This window comes from Oncorhynchus mykiss, chromosome 17 (genome assembly GCF_013265735.2).
Source record: "Oncorhynchus mykiss isolate Arlee chromosome 17, USDA_OmykA_1.1, whole genome shotgun sequence".
NCBI lineage: Eukaryota > Metazoa > Chordata > Actinopteri > Salmoniformes > Salmonidae > Oncorhynchus > Oncorhynchus mykiss.
In genome coordinates, this window is record NC_048581.1 from 9,841,188 (window position 1) to 9,856,152 (window position 14,965).

At 52.0% G+C, this 14,965-nt stretch overlaps 1 protein-coding gene across 9 annotated transcripts in view; it reads left to right on the forward strand.

Annotated features, from left to right (window-relative positions):
* The window catches only part of LOC110516202 (bromodomain-containing protein 4), a 61,902-nt gene that overhangs the window by 32,061 nt on the left and 14,876 nt on the right, over positions 1–14,965 (forward strand). For 7 of the 9 annotated variants that reach the window (XM_036948861.1, XM_036948860.1, XM_036948859.1 and 4 more), the window contains exons 6-16: positions 63–195; positions 2,008–2,345; positions 2,979–3,218; positions 3,766–3,924; positions 4,760–4,888; positions 6,196–6,477; positions 9,008–9,228; positions 10,241–10,341; positions 10,497–10,754; positions 11,828–11,917; positions 13,911–14,330. In XM_036948861.1, the coding sequence (XP_036804756.1) occupies positions 63–195; positions 2,008–2,345; positions 2,979–3,218; positions 3,766–3,924; positions 4,760–4,888; positions 6,196–6,477; positions 9,008–9,228; positions 10,241–10,341; positions 10,497–10,754; positions 11,828–11,917; positions 13,911–14,330 (2,371 nt within the window). The remainder of the gene's footprint in view (positions 1–62; positions 196–2,007; positions 2,346–2,978; positions 3,219–3,765; positions 3,925–4,759; positions 4,889–6,195; positions 6,478–9,007; positions 9,229–10,240; positions 10,342–10,496; positions 10,755–11,827; positions 11,918–13,910; positions 14,331–14,965) is intronic. The other 2 variants (XM_036948865.1, XM_036948867.1) reach the window with 2 other exon arrangements.

Sequence of the window (14,965 nt, forward strand, 5' to 3'; positions counted from 1 at the left end):
AAACCCTGGCCCTACTATCAGATAACTGACGTGTGTGTGTGTATGTGTGTGTATGTGTGCAGCCTGGTGATGACATAGTGTTGATGGCAGAGTCTCTAGAGAAGATGTTTCTTCAGAAGATCTCTGAGATGCCCCAAGAGGAGACTGAGATCCCCATGGTTACCAAGGGGCGGAGGGCGGGGCAGAGAGAAGCAGGTATGGTGTAGGGAGAGTGGCTTTTAGTTCCAACGGTCTGATTTGTTCTGATGGGAAGATTCAGATCACTGTTGTCATTAATGATGGACGGATTCAGATCACTGTTGTCATTACTGATGGACGGATTCAGATCACTGTTGTCATTACTGATGGAGGGATTCAGATCACTGTTGTCATTACTGATGGAGGGATTCAGATCACTGTTGTCATTACTGATGGAGGGATTCAGATCACTGTTGTCATTACTGATGGAGGGATTCAGATCACTGTTGTCATTACTGATGGAGGAATTCAGATCACTGTTGTCATTACCGATGAAGGGATTCAGATCACTGTTGTCATTACCGATGGAGGGATTCAGATCACTGTTGTCATTACTGATGGAGGGATTCAGATCACTGTTGTCATGGAGGGATTCAGATCACTGTTGTCATTACTGATGGAGGGATTCAGATCACTGTTGTCATTACTGATGGAGGGATTCAGATCGCTGTTGTCATTACTGATGGAGGGATTCAGATCACTGTTGTCATTACTGATGGAGGGATTCAGATCACTGTTGTCATTACTGATGGAGGGATTCAGATCACTGTTGTCATTACTGATGGAGGGATTCAGATCACTGTTGTCATGGAGGGATTCAGATCACTGTTGTCATTACTGATGGAGGGATTCAGATCACTGTTGTCATTACTGATGGAGGGATTCAGATCACTGTTGTCATTACTGATGGAGGGATTCAGATCACTGTTGTCATTACTGATGGAGGGATTCAGATCACTGTTGTCATGGAGGGATTCAGATCACTGTTGTCATTACTGATGGAGGGATTCAGATCACTGTTGTCATTACTGATGGAGGGATTCAGATCACTGTTGTCATTACTGATGGAGGAATTCAGATCACTGTTGTCATTACTGATGGAGGGATTCAGATCACTGTTGTCATTACTGATGGAGGGATTCAGATCACTGTTGTCATAACTGATGGAGGGATTCAGATCACTGTTGTCATTACTGATGGAGGGATTCAGATCACTGTTGTCATTACTGATGGAGGGATTCAGATCACTGTTGTCATTACTGATGGAGGGATTCAGATCACTGTTGTCATTACTGATGGAGGGATTCAGATCACTGTTGTCATTACTGATGGAGGAATTCAGATCACTGTTGTCATTACTGATGGAGGGATTCAGATCACTGTTGTCATTACTGATGGAGGGATTCAGATCACTGTTGTCATTACTGATGGAGGGATTCAGATCACTGTTGTCATGGAAGGATTCAGATCACTGTTGTCATTACTGATGGAGGGATTCAGATCACTGTTGTCATTACTGATGGAGGGATTCAGATCACTGTTGTCATTACTGATGGAGGGATTCAGATCACTGTTGTCATTACTGATGGAGGGATTCAGATCACTGTTGTCATTACTGATGGAGGGATTCAGATCACTGTTGTCATTACTGATGGAGGGATTCAGATCACTGTTGTCATTACTGATGGAGGGATTCAGATCACTGTTGTCATGGAGGGATTCAGATCACTGTTGTATTACTGATGGAGTGCTTTCTCTTCTCTCCTCTTCTGTTCATTTATTGTCTTCACCTCCCTGTTGCTTATTCTCTTTTATATTTTACTCTGGGTGGACTTCCATCCCCCTCTCTCTCTCTTTCCATCCCCCCTCTCTCTCTTTCCATCCCCCCTCTCTCTCTTTCCATCCCCCCCTGTCTCTCTCTTTCCACCCCCCCCTCTCTCTTTCCATCCCCCCCTGTCTCTCTCTATCCCCCTCTCTCCTCCTCTCCAGGTCTCCTGTCTAAGTCTGACTCCGGCCAGGATTCATCTCCCTCCTCCACCCCCCACACCCAAGGTTTCTCCTCCCTGTCGCCGGGCCCTCAGACTCGGGGTCTCCCCGTATCCCAGGGGCCCCCCACCCTCCCGCTCGCCCTCCCCCCTCAGACCCAGCCCCCTCGCGTTCCCCCCACCCCTCCCTCGCACGCCCCCCAGCTGGGACCACCCTTCCCCATCAGCCCTCTGGATGTCCTGGCCCAGGGCCTCACCTCCGTACCCCACCACCCCCCAGCCCACCCAGGCCTTCACCCTGCTGCCCCACCCATCCCCCAGAGCATCGCACCCCCAGCTAAGGTGAGGAGACCAGAGGGAGAAAAGAAGGGGCGGGGTTACGGGAGTCTGAAAGTGTCGAACGGAACGAGGAGACAAACCTACAGTGCATTGTGAAAGTATTCGGCCCCCTTGAACTTTGCAACCTTTTGCCACATTTCAGGCTTCAAACATAAAGATATAATAATTTAATAATAATTTTGCACGCCCAATTTTTCAGTTTTTGATTTGTTAAAAAAGTTTGAAATATCTAATAAATGTCGTTCCACTTCATGATTGTGTCCCACTTGTTGTTGATTCTTCACAAAAAAATACAGTTTTATATCTTTATGTTTGAAGCATGAAATGTGGCAAAAGGTCGCAAAGTTCAAGGGGGCCGAATACTTTCGCAAGGCACTGTATATTAATTGACTTCTGATATAGGAAGTCGCTCTCTCTTTCCTCCAGTCATGCCCTGAGATGTTCCCAAGTACCGTCATTATCTTCCTGTTAGTTGAATGTCTCTTCATTCCTGTCTCTGGGGATCCAGCTGGGACCATGTTTACTTTTCTACTTTTAGCACATCGACTTATCCACTCATCATGTGTCATGCTGAGGGAATGTGTGGTGTTGTCTTGACCTCTAGCCCCTGACCTTTAACCCCCCCCCCCCCTGTAGCAGAGGAAGAGCCAGAAGAGGAAGGCTGACACCACCACACCCACCGCCAACGACCAGCTCAGCGAGTCGTCTCCCGTGGCGACGGAGCCCCCCCGCCCCCGCCGTGAGAGCAGCAGCCGCCCGCTGAAGCAGCCCAAACGAGACCCCGCCCAGCCCGACTCCCAGCACCACCTGGGGCTAGGCGGGGGGGTTCCCGGGGGCGGAGCGTTAACAAGTCACGGCGGGAGCCCCAAACGACAGGTATTATTCTCCTAATAAGAGGTTAAAACAGTGTGTGGGGGGGGGGCAGTAGAGAAACAGACAGACTGTCTGTCTTGTCTCTGTCTGTCTGTCTGTCTGTACAGGGTTAGGGTTGTCTGTCTGTCTGTCTGTCTGTACAGGTTTAGGGTTGTCTGTCTGTCTGTCTGTATAGGGTTAGGGTTGTGTCTGTATGTCTGTACAGGGTTAGGGTTGTCTGTCTCTACAGGGTTAGGGTTGTCTGTCTGTCTGTACAGGGTTAGGGTTGTCTGTCTGTCTGTACAGGGTTAGGGTTGTCTGTCTGTCTGTACAGGGTTAGGGTTGTCTATCTGTCTGTACAGGGTTAGGGTTGTCTGTCTGTATATCAGAGTGGTTGGGTTACAGCTGACAACACATTTCTCATATGGATTAATAAAGTCTTCTTTCCTCGGCCTTCGTTTTCCTTCCTCTTTCCCTCTGTCTCCCTCTCCTCTGTCTCCCTCTCCTCTGTCTCCCTCTCCTCTGTCTCCGTCTCCCTCTCCTCCCCTCTTCCCCTCTCCTCCTCTTCTAGGAGCAGCTGCTGTTCTGTGGCGGTCTTATCAGAGACATGTTGTCTAAGAAACACATTGCGTACGCGTGGCCCTTCTACAAGCCTGTCGACGCGCACGCCCTCGGCCTCCACGACTACCACCACATCATCAAACACCCTATGGACCTCGGAACCGTCAAGGTGAGCTCATCAAAAGTGGACCCTCACTCACTCATTGTTCATTTAGATGAGTGATGATGTCATCAGCAGTGGACCTCCCAGCTGTCTGAGAGGAAGACCAGACAGACCGTAGAGGAACTTCTATCTGCTCCTCCTATAGATCTGAATACATTGAAGGTGTAGCACCAGGGGGTTCTGGGTAATACATTGAAGGTGTAGCACCAGAGGGTTCTGGGTAATACATTGAAGGTGTAGCACCAGAGGGTTCTGGGTAATACATTGAAGGTGTAGCACCAGGGGGGTTCTGGGTAATACATTGAAGGTGTAGCACCAGGGGGGTTCTGGGTAATACATTGAAGGTGTAGCACCAGGGGGTTCTGGGTAATACATTGAAGGTGTAGCACCAGGGGGTTCTGGGTAATACATTGAAGATGTAGCACCAGGGGGTTCTGGGTAATACATTGAAGGTGTAGCATCAGGGGGTTCTGGGTAATACATTGAAGGTGTAGCACCAGGGGGTTCTGGGTAATACATTGAAGGTGTAGCACCAGGGGGTTCTGGGTAATACATTGAAGGTGTAGCATCAGGGAGTGTTTTATGTTTTCACCAGGCGTATCGGAGAAGGACACACATTGTTGTATCCTCTGGTTGCATGTTCTGTTCAGAGGAATTACCATCTAAATGTGATTTGTGTCATTCTGAGCACCGTGGCTGGATGCCCTAAGGGGTTATACACCCAATGCATATGGATCCGGCACCACAGTTTCCTAACTGAAGCCCTGCTTCTCACATCCTGGTTGTGTTAATTGGTAACCGTGTCTCTGTCCCCTCACCGTGTGTGTGGTTGTTCCCTCAGGATAAGCTGGACAGCAGGCAGTACAGAGATGCTCAGCACTTTGCTGCTGATGTCCGGTTGATGTTCTCCAACTGTTACAAATACAACCCCCCAGACCATGACGTGGTCAATATGGCACGCAAACTACAGGTAAGCTACACAGCGTGGTTGCTATGGCACGCAAACTACAGGTAAACTACACAGCGTGGTTGTTATGACATGCAAACTACAGGTAAACTACACAGCATGGTTGCTATGGCACGCAAACTACAGGTAAACTACACAGCGTGGTTGTTATGGCACGCAAACTACAGGTAAACTACACAGCGTGGTTGTTATGACATGCAAACTACAGGTAAACTACACAGCGTGGTTGCTATGGCACGCAAACTACAGGTAAACTACACAGCATGGTTGTTATGACATGCAAACTACAGGTAAACTACACAGCTTGGTTGTTATGGCACGCAAACTACAGGTAAACTACACAGCGTGGTTGTTATGACATGCAAACTACAGGTAAACTACACAGCGTGGTTGCTATGGCACGCAAACTACAGGTAAACTACACAGCATGGTTGTTATGACATGCAAACTACAGGTAAACTACACAGCGTGGTTGATATGGCACGCAAACTACAGGTAAACTACACAGCATGGTTGATATGGCACGCAAACTACAGGTAAACTACACAGTGTGGTTGCTATGGCACGCAAACTACAGGTAAACTACACAGCATGGTTGTTATGACATGCAAACTACAGGTAAACTACACAGCGTGGTTGATATGGCACGCAAACTACAGGTAAACTACACAGCATGGTTGATATGGCACGCAAACTACAGGTAAACTACACAGCGTGGTTGCTATGGCACGCAAACTACAGGTAAACTACACAGCATGGTTGTTATGGCACGCAAACTACAGGTAAACTACACAACGTGGTTGCTATGGCACGCAAACTACAGGTAAACTACACAACGTGGTTGCTATGGCACGCAAACTACAGGTAAACTACACAGCGTGGTTGCTATGGCACGCAAACTACAGGTAAACTACAGGTAAACTACACAGCATGGTTGCTATGGCACACAAGCTACAGGTAAACTACACAGCATGGTTGCTATGACATGCAAACTACACAACATGGTTGCTATGGCACGCAAGCTACAGGTATAATGCAACACAGCAGATACAGAACTACACAAACTACAGGTGAACAACTACAACACATCTGACAATCATAACAAACATAAAAATACAACCAACCAACAGCACTTTCAGACAAATGACAGGTGTCAACATAAACAGTGATGAATGATGAACTACAAATCTCACAGTGCCACGGACTAAAGTTCCCATGGTTCATAGCTCTGACCGCTCTCAATTCAAGGGACTTTGTTGGCATGGGAAACATATGTTAACATTGACAAAGCTCTCTCTTTCTCTCTACAGGACGTGTTTGAGATGCGCTTTGCCAAAATGCCTGACGAGCTTGAGGAGACGGCCCCCCTCCCCTCCCCCTCCCCAGCCCTCAAACCCCTCCCCACCATCTCTGCCCTCCACCCCCTCCCCGTCCCCACCCTCCACCCCCTCCCCACCCCCTCGGCCAGACAGCCCCCTGCCCCCCGACCCCCCTCCTCCTCCGATGACAGCTCCTCCTCGTCGGAATCAGAATCCTCTGAGGGAGGTTTGGAACACGAGAGAACACAGAGACTGGCTGAACTACAGGAACAGGTGAGGGGGAGACGGGAGGAGAAGGGGTCTAACGAGGGTGAAGGGGCCTCCCGAGGGTGAAGGGGCCTCCCGAGGGTGAAGGGGCCTCCCGAGGGTGAAGGGGCCTCCCGAGGGTGAAGGGGCCTCCCGAGGGTGAAGGGGCCTCCCGAGGGTGAAGGGGCCTCCCGAGGGTGAAGAAAGTGTAGGAAGGATAAAACCCTGTGTTGACACTGACTCACCCAAAGAGAAAGAATACAATAAGAAAGAAAGGGGTTAGGAAGAGAAGAGAAGGGAGGCAGAAGGAGAGGAGAGAGAGAGAGAGAGAGAGAGGAAGGAAGGGGGTAGAGAGAGAGAGGAAGGAAGGGGGTGGAGAGAGAGAGAGAGGAAGGGGGTAGAGAGAGAGAGGAAGGAAGGGGGTGGAGAGAGAGAGGAAGGAAGGGGGTAGAGAGAGAGAGGAAGGAAGGAAGGGGGTAGAGAGAGAGAGGAAGGAAGGGGGTAGAGAGAGAGAGGAAGGAAGGGGGTAGAGAGAGAGAGGAAGGAAGGGGGTGGAGAGAGAGAGAGAGGAAGGGGGTAGAGAGAGAGGAAGGAAGGAAGGGGGTAGAGAGAGAGAGGAAGGAAGGGGGTGGAGAGAGAGAGAGAGGAAGGGGGTAGAGAGAGAGGAAGGAAGGAAGGGGGTAGAGAGAGAGAGGAAGGAAGGGGGTAGAGAGAGAGAGAGAGGAAGGAAGGGGGTAGAGAGAGAGAGGAAGGAAGGGGGTAGAGAGAGAGAGGAAGGAAGGGGGTGGAGAGAGAGAGGAAGGAAGGGGGTGGAGAGAGAGAGGAAGGAAGGGGGTAGAGAGAGAGGAAGGAAGGGGGTAGAGAGAGAGAGAGAGGAAGGAAGGGGGTAGAGAGAGAGAGGAAGGAAGGGGGTAGAGAGAGAGAGAGAGGAAGGAAGGGGGTAGAGAGAGAGAGGAAGGAAGGGGGTAGAGAGAGAGAGGAAGGAAGGGGGTGGAGAGAGAGAGAGAGGAAGGAAGGGGGTAGAGAGAGAGAGGAAGGAAGGGGGTAGAGAGAGAGAGGAAGGAAGGGGGTGGAGAGAGAGAGAGAGGAAGGAAGGGGGTAGAGAGAGAGAGGAAGGAAGGGGGTGGAGAGAGAGAGAGAGGAAGGAAGGGGGTAGAGAGAGAGAGGAAGGAAGGGGGTGGAGAGAGAGAGAGAGGAAGGAAGGGGGTAGAGAGAGAGAGGAAGGAAGGGGGTAGAGAGAGAGAGGAAGGAAGGGGGTAGAGAGAGAGAGGAAGGAAGGGGGTAGAGAGAGAGAGGAAGGAAGGGGGTGGAGAGAGAGAGAGAGAGGAAGGAAGGGGGTAGAGAGAGAGAGGAAGGAAGGGGGTGGAGAGAGAGAGAGAGGAAGGAAGGGGGTAGAGAGAGAGAGAGAGGAAGGAAGGGGGTAGAGAGAGAGAGGAAGGAAGGGGGTGGAGAGAGAGAGGAAGGAAGGGGGTAGAGAGAGAGAGGAAGGAAGGGGGTAGAGAGAGAGAGGAAGGAAGGGGGTGGAGAGAGAGAGAGAGGAAGGAAGGGGGTAGAGAGAGAGAGAGAGGAAGGAAGGGGGTAGAGAGAGAGAGGAAGGAAGGGGGTGGAGAGAGAGAGAGAGGAAGGAAGGGGGTAGAGAGAGAGAGGAAGGAAGGGGGTGGAGAGAGAGAGAGAGGAAGGAAGGGGGTAGAGAGAGAGAGGAAGGAAGGGGGTGGAGAGAGAGAGAGAGGAAGGAAGGGGGTAGAGAGAGAGAGGAAGGAAGGGGGTAGAGAGAGAGAGGAAGGAAGGGGGTGGAGAGAGAGAGGAAGGAAGGGGGTAGAGAGAGAGAGGAAGGAAGGGGGTAGAGAGAGAGAGGAAGGAAGGGGGTGGAGAGAGAGAGAGGAAGGAAGGGGGTGGAGAGAGAGAGGAAGGAAGGGGGTGGAGAGAGAGAGGAAGGAAGGGGGTGGAGAGAGAGAGGAAGGAAGGGGGTAGAGAGAGAGAGGAAGGAAGGGGGTGGAGAGAGAGAGAGGAAGGAAGGGGGTGGAGAGAGAGAGGAAGGAAGGGGGTGGAGAGAGAGAGGAAGGAAGGGGGTAGAGAGAGAGAGAGGAAGGAAGGGGGTGGAGAGAGAGAGGAAGGAAGGGGGTAGAGAGAGAGAGAGGAAGGAAGGGGGTGGAGAGAGAGAGGAAGGAAGGGGGTGGAGAGAGAGAGGAAGGAAGGGGGTGGAGAGAGAGAGGAAGGAAGGGGGTGGAGAGAGAGAGAGAGGAAGGAAGGGGGTAGAGAGAGAGAGGAAGGAAGGGGGTGGAGAGAGAGAGAGGAAGGAAGGGGGTGGAGAGAGAGAGGAAGGAAGGGGGTAGAGAGAGAGAGAGAGGAAGGAAGGGGGTGGAGAGAGAGAGGAAGGAAGGGGGTAGAGAGAGAGAGAGGAAGGAAGGGGGTGGAGACAGAGAGGAAGGAAGGGGGTGGAGAGAGAGAGGAAGGAAGGGGGTGGAGAGAGATAGAGAGGAAGGAAAGGGGGAGAAAATGAAAGAGTTGAGAGGAAGCTGTGTTTTAACATCCTCCTGTGTGTGTGTCTGTCCTACAGCTCAAAGCTGTTCACGAACAGCTGGCCGCTCTGTCCACGCCCCAGGCCACCAAGCCCAAGAGAAAAGAGCGGGAGAAGGAGAAGAATAAAGACAAGTTCAAGAAGAAGATAGGAGGGGAGGAGCCACCGGAGATCCTGCCCCCTGCCATCCTCCAGCCAATCAGAAAGAGCAAAAACAGCAAGGAGCTGGTGACCACGCCCAAGAAGATCAAGAAACCGAGGTAGGATGGCTGGAGAGAAGCCCAGGTAGGATGGCTGGAGAGAAGCCCAGGTAGGATGGGTGGAGAGAAGCCCAGGTAGGATGGGTGGAGAGAAGCCCAGGTAGGGTGGGTGGAGAGAAGCCCAGGTAGGATGGATGGAGAGAAGCCCAGGTAGGATGGATGGAGAGAAGCCCAGGTAGGATGGGTGGAGAGAAGCCCAGGTAGGATGGGTGGAGAGAAGCCCAGGTAGGATGGGTGGAGAGAAGCCCAGGTAGGGTGGGTGGAGAGAAGCCCAGGTAGGATGGTTGGAGAGAAGCCCAGGTAGGATGGATGGAGAGAAGCCCAGGTAGGATGGATGGAGAGAAGCCCAGGTAGAGAAATCTGGGTAGGATGGATGGAGAGAAGCCCAGGTAGGATGGATGGAGAGAAGCCCAGGTAGGATGGATGGAGAGAAGCCCAGGTAGTATGGATGGAGAGAAGCCCAGGTAGGATGGATGGAGAGAAGCCCAGGTAGAGAAATCTGGGTAGGATGGATGGAGAGAAGCCCAGGTAGGATGGATGGAGAGAAGCCCAGGTAGGATGGATGGAGAGAAGCCCAGGTAGGATGGATGGAGAGAAGCCCAGGTAGAGAAATCTGGGTAGGATGGATGGAGAGAAGCCCAGGTAGGATGGATGGAGAGAAGCCCAGGTAGGATGGATGGAGAGAAGCCCAGGTAGGATGGATGGAGAGAAGCCCAGGTAGGATGGATGGAGAGAAGCCCAGGTAGGATAGCTGGAGAGAAGCCCAGGTAGGATGGATGGAGAGAAGCCCAGGTAGGATGGATGGAGAGAAGCCCAGGTAGGATGGGATGGAGAGAAGCCCAGGTAGGATGGATTGAGAGATGCCCAGGTAGGATGGCTGGAGAGAAGCCCAGGTAGAGAAATCTGGGTAGGATGGATAAACCCAGGATGGACCATGGAGATTTCTGATTGATTAATAATTTCTCTCTGACACGCTCTGTCAACTCGCTCTCATCTCTCTCTTTCTCCGCAGTAAGAAAGAAGGTATGAAGAGCAGCCGTCTGGGCGCCCCACATCAGACCGGCTCCACCCCCCTTGCTCCCTCAGCCTCGCTGGAGGCACAAGATGACATGAGTGAGTGAGTGAGTGAGTGAGTGAGTGAGTGAGTGAGTGAGTGAGTGAGTGAGTGAGTGAGTGAGTGAGTGAGTGAGTGAGAGAGAGAGATTTTGTAAGATATAAAAAAATAATATTTTTTTTCAAAAATGTTAATGTATTTGTCTGTGTCCCAGGTGTGTTTGTGGGCGGGGCAGCTGACAGGTGTAAGCCAATGTCCTACGAGGAGAAACGCCAGCTCAGTCTAGACATCAATAAACTGCCCGGCGACAAGCTGGGCCGCGTCGTCCACATCATCCAATCACGAGAGCCATCGCTCAAGAACACCAACCCAGACGAGATAGAGATCGACTTTGAGACGCTGAAACCCTCGACGCTCCGAGAGCTGGAGACATATGTCTGGACCAGCCTTAGAAAGAAGAAATCCCAGCCAGGTAAGAGAGGTGGGGAGGGAGAGAGAGAAGGATAAATCACAGCCAGGTAAGAGAGGTGGAGAGGGAGAGAGAGAAGGAGAAATCACAGCCAGGTAAGAGAGGTGGGGAGGGAGAGAAGGAGAAATCCCAGCCAGGTAAGAGAGGTGGGGAGGGAGAGAGAGAAGGAGAAATCACAGCCAGGTAATAGAGGTGGGGAGGGAGAGAGAGAAGGAGAAATCACAGCCAGGTAAGAGAGGTGGGGAGGGAGAGAGAGAGAAGGAGAAATCCCAGCCAGGTAAGAGAGGTTGAGAGGGAGAAGGAGAAATCACAGCCAGGTAATAGAGGTGGGGAGGGAGGGAGAGAAGGAGAAATCACAGCCAGGTAAGAGAGGTGGGGAGGGAGAGAGAGAAGGAGAAATCACAGCCAGGTAAGAGAGGTGGGGAGGGAGAGAGAGAAGGAGAAATCCCAGCCAGGTAAGAGAGGTGGGGAGGGAGAGAGAGAGAACCTGAGAAATGCGTCTTGACTAGAGAAATCACAGCCAGGTAAAAAGGAGCGAGAGGGAGGGAAGGAGGGACAGAAGAGAGTGAGTGGTGGAAAAATAATGGAGAAAGAGAGAGAGGAGGGAGAGGAGGAGAAAGAGGGAGAGGAGGAGAAAGATGGAGAGGATGAGAAAGAGGGAGAGGAGGAGAAAGAGGGAGAGGAGGAGAAAGGGGAGAAGGGGAAAGAGAGGGAGAGAAGGAGAAAGAGAGAGGGAGAGAAGGAGAAAGAGAGAGGAGAAAGAGAGGGAGAGAGAGGAGAAAGAGAGGGAGAGAAGGAGAAAGAGAGGGAGAGAAGGAGAGAGAATGAGGGAGAAGGAGAAAGAGAGAGAGAGGTGGTAAAATAATGAAACACCAGGAGAGGAAGTGTGTGTTCAGTGTGGGAGAGGGAGAGGGAGAGAGGGAGAGATGGTGAAATAATATAGACCAGAATGACCAGTTAACCCATCCAGGGAGAGACTGTTAACCCATCCAGGGAGAGACTGTTAACCCATCCAGGGAGAGACTGTTAACCCATCCAGGGAGAGACTGTTAACCCATCCTGTGTGTGTAACGCAGTAGAGAAGGCTCTGGAGGTGACCAGTGTGATGAAGATGAAGACAGGATCTTCATCAGGCAGCAGTGACTCCTCTGACAGCGACGACACAGGTAACACACACAACACTACACACACACGGCTCATAATACATAGTTTGAGTGGGGTATCACGTCGGGCAGCAAGAATGCGCAGCTCTCAGTCAACTGGCTGTGAAGCAGCTCTCAGTCAACTGGCTGTGAAGCAGCTCTCAGTCAACTGGCTGTGAAGCAGCTCTCAGTCAACTGGCTGTGAAGCAGCTCTCAGTCAACTGGCTGTGAAGCAGCTCTCAGTCAACTGGCTGTGAAGCAGCTCTCAGTCAACTGGCTGTGAAGCAGCTCTCAGTCAACTGGCTGTGAAGCAGCTCTCAGTCAACTGGCTGTGAAGCAGCTCTCAGTCAACTGGTTGTGAAGCAGTTCTCAGTAGAACGACAGAATGCATCAGGGATTTGTGCATCTTTCTGAAGAAGTAAAGCCTGTTTCTTTGTGCCTGTTGTTGTGTAGCTAGTTAGCATGCAGGAGACAGGTAGCATGCAGGAGACAGGTAGCATGCAGGAGACAGGTAGCATGCAGGAGACAGGTAGCATGGAGGAGACAGGTAGCGTGGAGGAGACAGGTAGCGTGGAGGAGACGGGTAGCGTGCAGGAGACGGGTAGCGTGCAGGAGACGGGTAGCGTGCAGGAGACGGGTAGCGTGCAGGAGACGGGTAGCGTGCAGGAGACGGGTAGCGTGCAGGAGACGGGTAGCGTGCAGGAGACGGGTAGCGTGCAGGAGACGGGTAGCGTGCAGGAGACGGGTAGCGTGCAGGAGACGGGTAGCGTGGAGGAGACGGGTAGCGTGCAGGAGACGGGTAGCGTGCAGGAGACGGGTAGCGTGCAGGAGACGGGTAGCGTGCAGGAGACGGGTAGCGTGGAGGAGACGGGTAGCGTGGAGGAGACGGGTAGCGTGCAGGAGACGGGTAGCGTGGAGGAGACGGGTAGCGTGCAGGAGACAGTCATTTCTGAAGGCTTCCTCCTTCCATATTAAATGTAGTCTGTGAAGTAGGACCACCTGACAGAATGATATAATGATGATTTCTATCAGTCCGGTCGGTGGGCGTTGTACAGAAACGCCACGAGCCAAACACAACTGTCTCTTCCTAGGTGCGCAATTCAATTAAAGGTGAACTTCAGTATGGTTTTTGTTAGGTTTTTTTCCAGACCTCAGAAGTGGCCTTTTGATGTGATTTTAAAGCTTTGCTGTGGACTGAGAACATCCAATGTAGCTGTCAGAAAGAAACAAGGTGTGATTTTAAAGCTTTGCTGTGGACTTAGAACATCCAATGTAGCTGTCAGAAAGAAACAAGGTGTGATTTTGAGAGTGAAAAAAAACCGAGGAAAGCTGAACCTTTATTTGGCCCAAAAAAAATCTAGTGTTCTAGAGTCTTACAAGCCTGCTCACTGTTCAGTCACTAACAACAACACACTCTCTCTCTCCTGCTCTCGCTCTCTCTCTCCTGCTCTCGCTCTCTCTCTCCTGCTCTCTCTCTCTCTCTCTCCTGCTCTCTCTCTCTCTCTCCTGCTCTCGCTCTCTCTCTCCTGCTCTCGCTCTCTCTCTCCTGCTCTCGCTCTCTCTCTCCTGCTCTCGCTCTCTCTCTCCTGCTCTCGCTCTCTCTCTCCTGCTCTCGCTCTCTCTCTCCTGCTCTCGCTCTCTCTCTCCTGCTCTCGCTCTCCTCTCTCTCCTGCTCTCGCTCTCCTCTCTCTCCTGCTCTCGCTCTCCTCTCTCTCCTGCTCTCGCTCTCCTCTCTCTCCTGCTCTCGCTCTCCTCTCTCTCCTGCTCTCGCTCTCCTCTCTCTCCTGCTCTCGCTCTCCTCTCTCTCCTGCTCTCGCTCTCCTCTCTCTCCTGCTCTCGCTCTCCTCTCTCTCCTGCTCTCGCTCTCCTCTCTCTCCTGCTCTCGCTCTCCTCTCTCTCCTGCTCTCGCTCCTCTCTCTCCTGCTCTCTCTCCTCTCTCTCCTGCTCTCTCTCCTTCTATCTCCTCTCTCTCTCGCTCTCCTTCTCTCTCTCCTGCTCTCTCTCCTCTCTCTCTCAGGGCTGGCCCCCCAGCAGCAAAAGTCCTCCTCTAGCAATATATACTGTAAGAGACCCCACCAGTCCAGCAGGGGCGGGGTCAGCATCACTGCCCCTCTGGACCCCTCCTCCTCCCCCCAGACCCCCCTAGTTCAGTCCAAACCCCCCCAGCAGCAGCATCAACACCCCTTCACCCCCCCTCCTCCTCCCTCCATCCCCACTGTCCCCGTGACCTCTCTGGACTCCTCTTTGACCTTTGACCCCCTAGTTCACTTCCTGGCCCCCCATCTGAGCCAGCAGGTGGGGGAGCCCCCCCGTAATGAACTGGGGACCCCTGCCGCCGGACCCCCCCACCTCAACGCTACCAACACACACACCTCTGAGAGCACACAGCCCTTCCTCAACCAGCAGGCCGTCATGCCCTCCGCCATGCTCTCCCCAGGTATGTGGATGAACACATTTCTACACTTCTACACTACACTTTTCTACACATTTCTACACTTCTACACTATACTTTTCTACACATTTCTACACTTCTACACTATACTTTTCTACACATTTCTACACTTCTACACTACACTTTTCTACACACTTTCTACACATTTCTACACTTCATTGTGTCGAGGGGTTTTGGTTTTAATGTAACATTTCGATTTTTAGAAATATCATTTATTTCTGTACTTTTTTGTATTTTTGTCCCTCTCCCCCATTCTCATCTCTGTCTCTCTCTCCTCCCTTCTCTCTCTCCTCCCTTCTCTCTCTCCTCCCTCCCTTCTCTCTCTCCTCCCTCCCTTCTCTCTCTCCTCCCTCCCTCTCCTCCCGCCCTTCTCTCCTCCCTCCCTTCTCTCTCTCTCTCCTCCCTTCTCTCTCTCCTCCTTCCCTTCTCTCCTCTCTCTCTCCTCCCTCCGTTCTCCTCTCTCTCCTCCCTCCCTTCTCTCTCTCCTCTCTCTCCTCCCTCCCTTCTCTCTCTCCTCCCTCCCTTCTCTCTCTCCTCTCTCTCCTCCCTCCCTTCTCTCTCTCTCTCTCCTCCCTCCCTTCTCTCTCTCCCTTCTCTCTCCTCCCTCCCTTCTCTCTCTC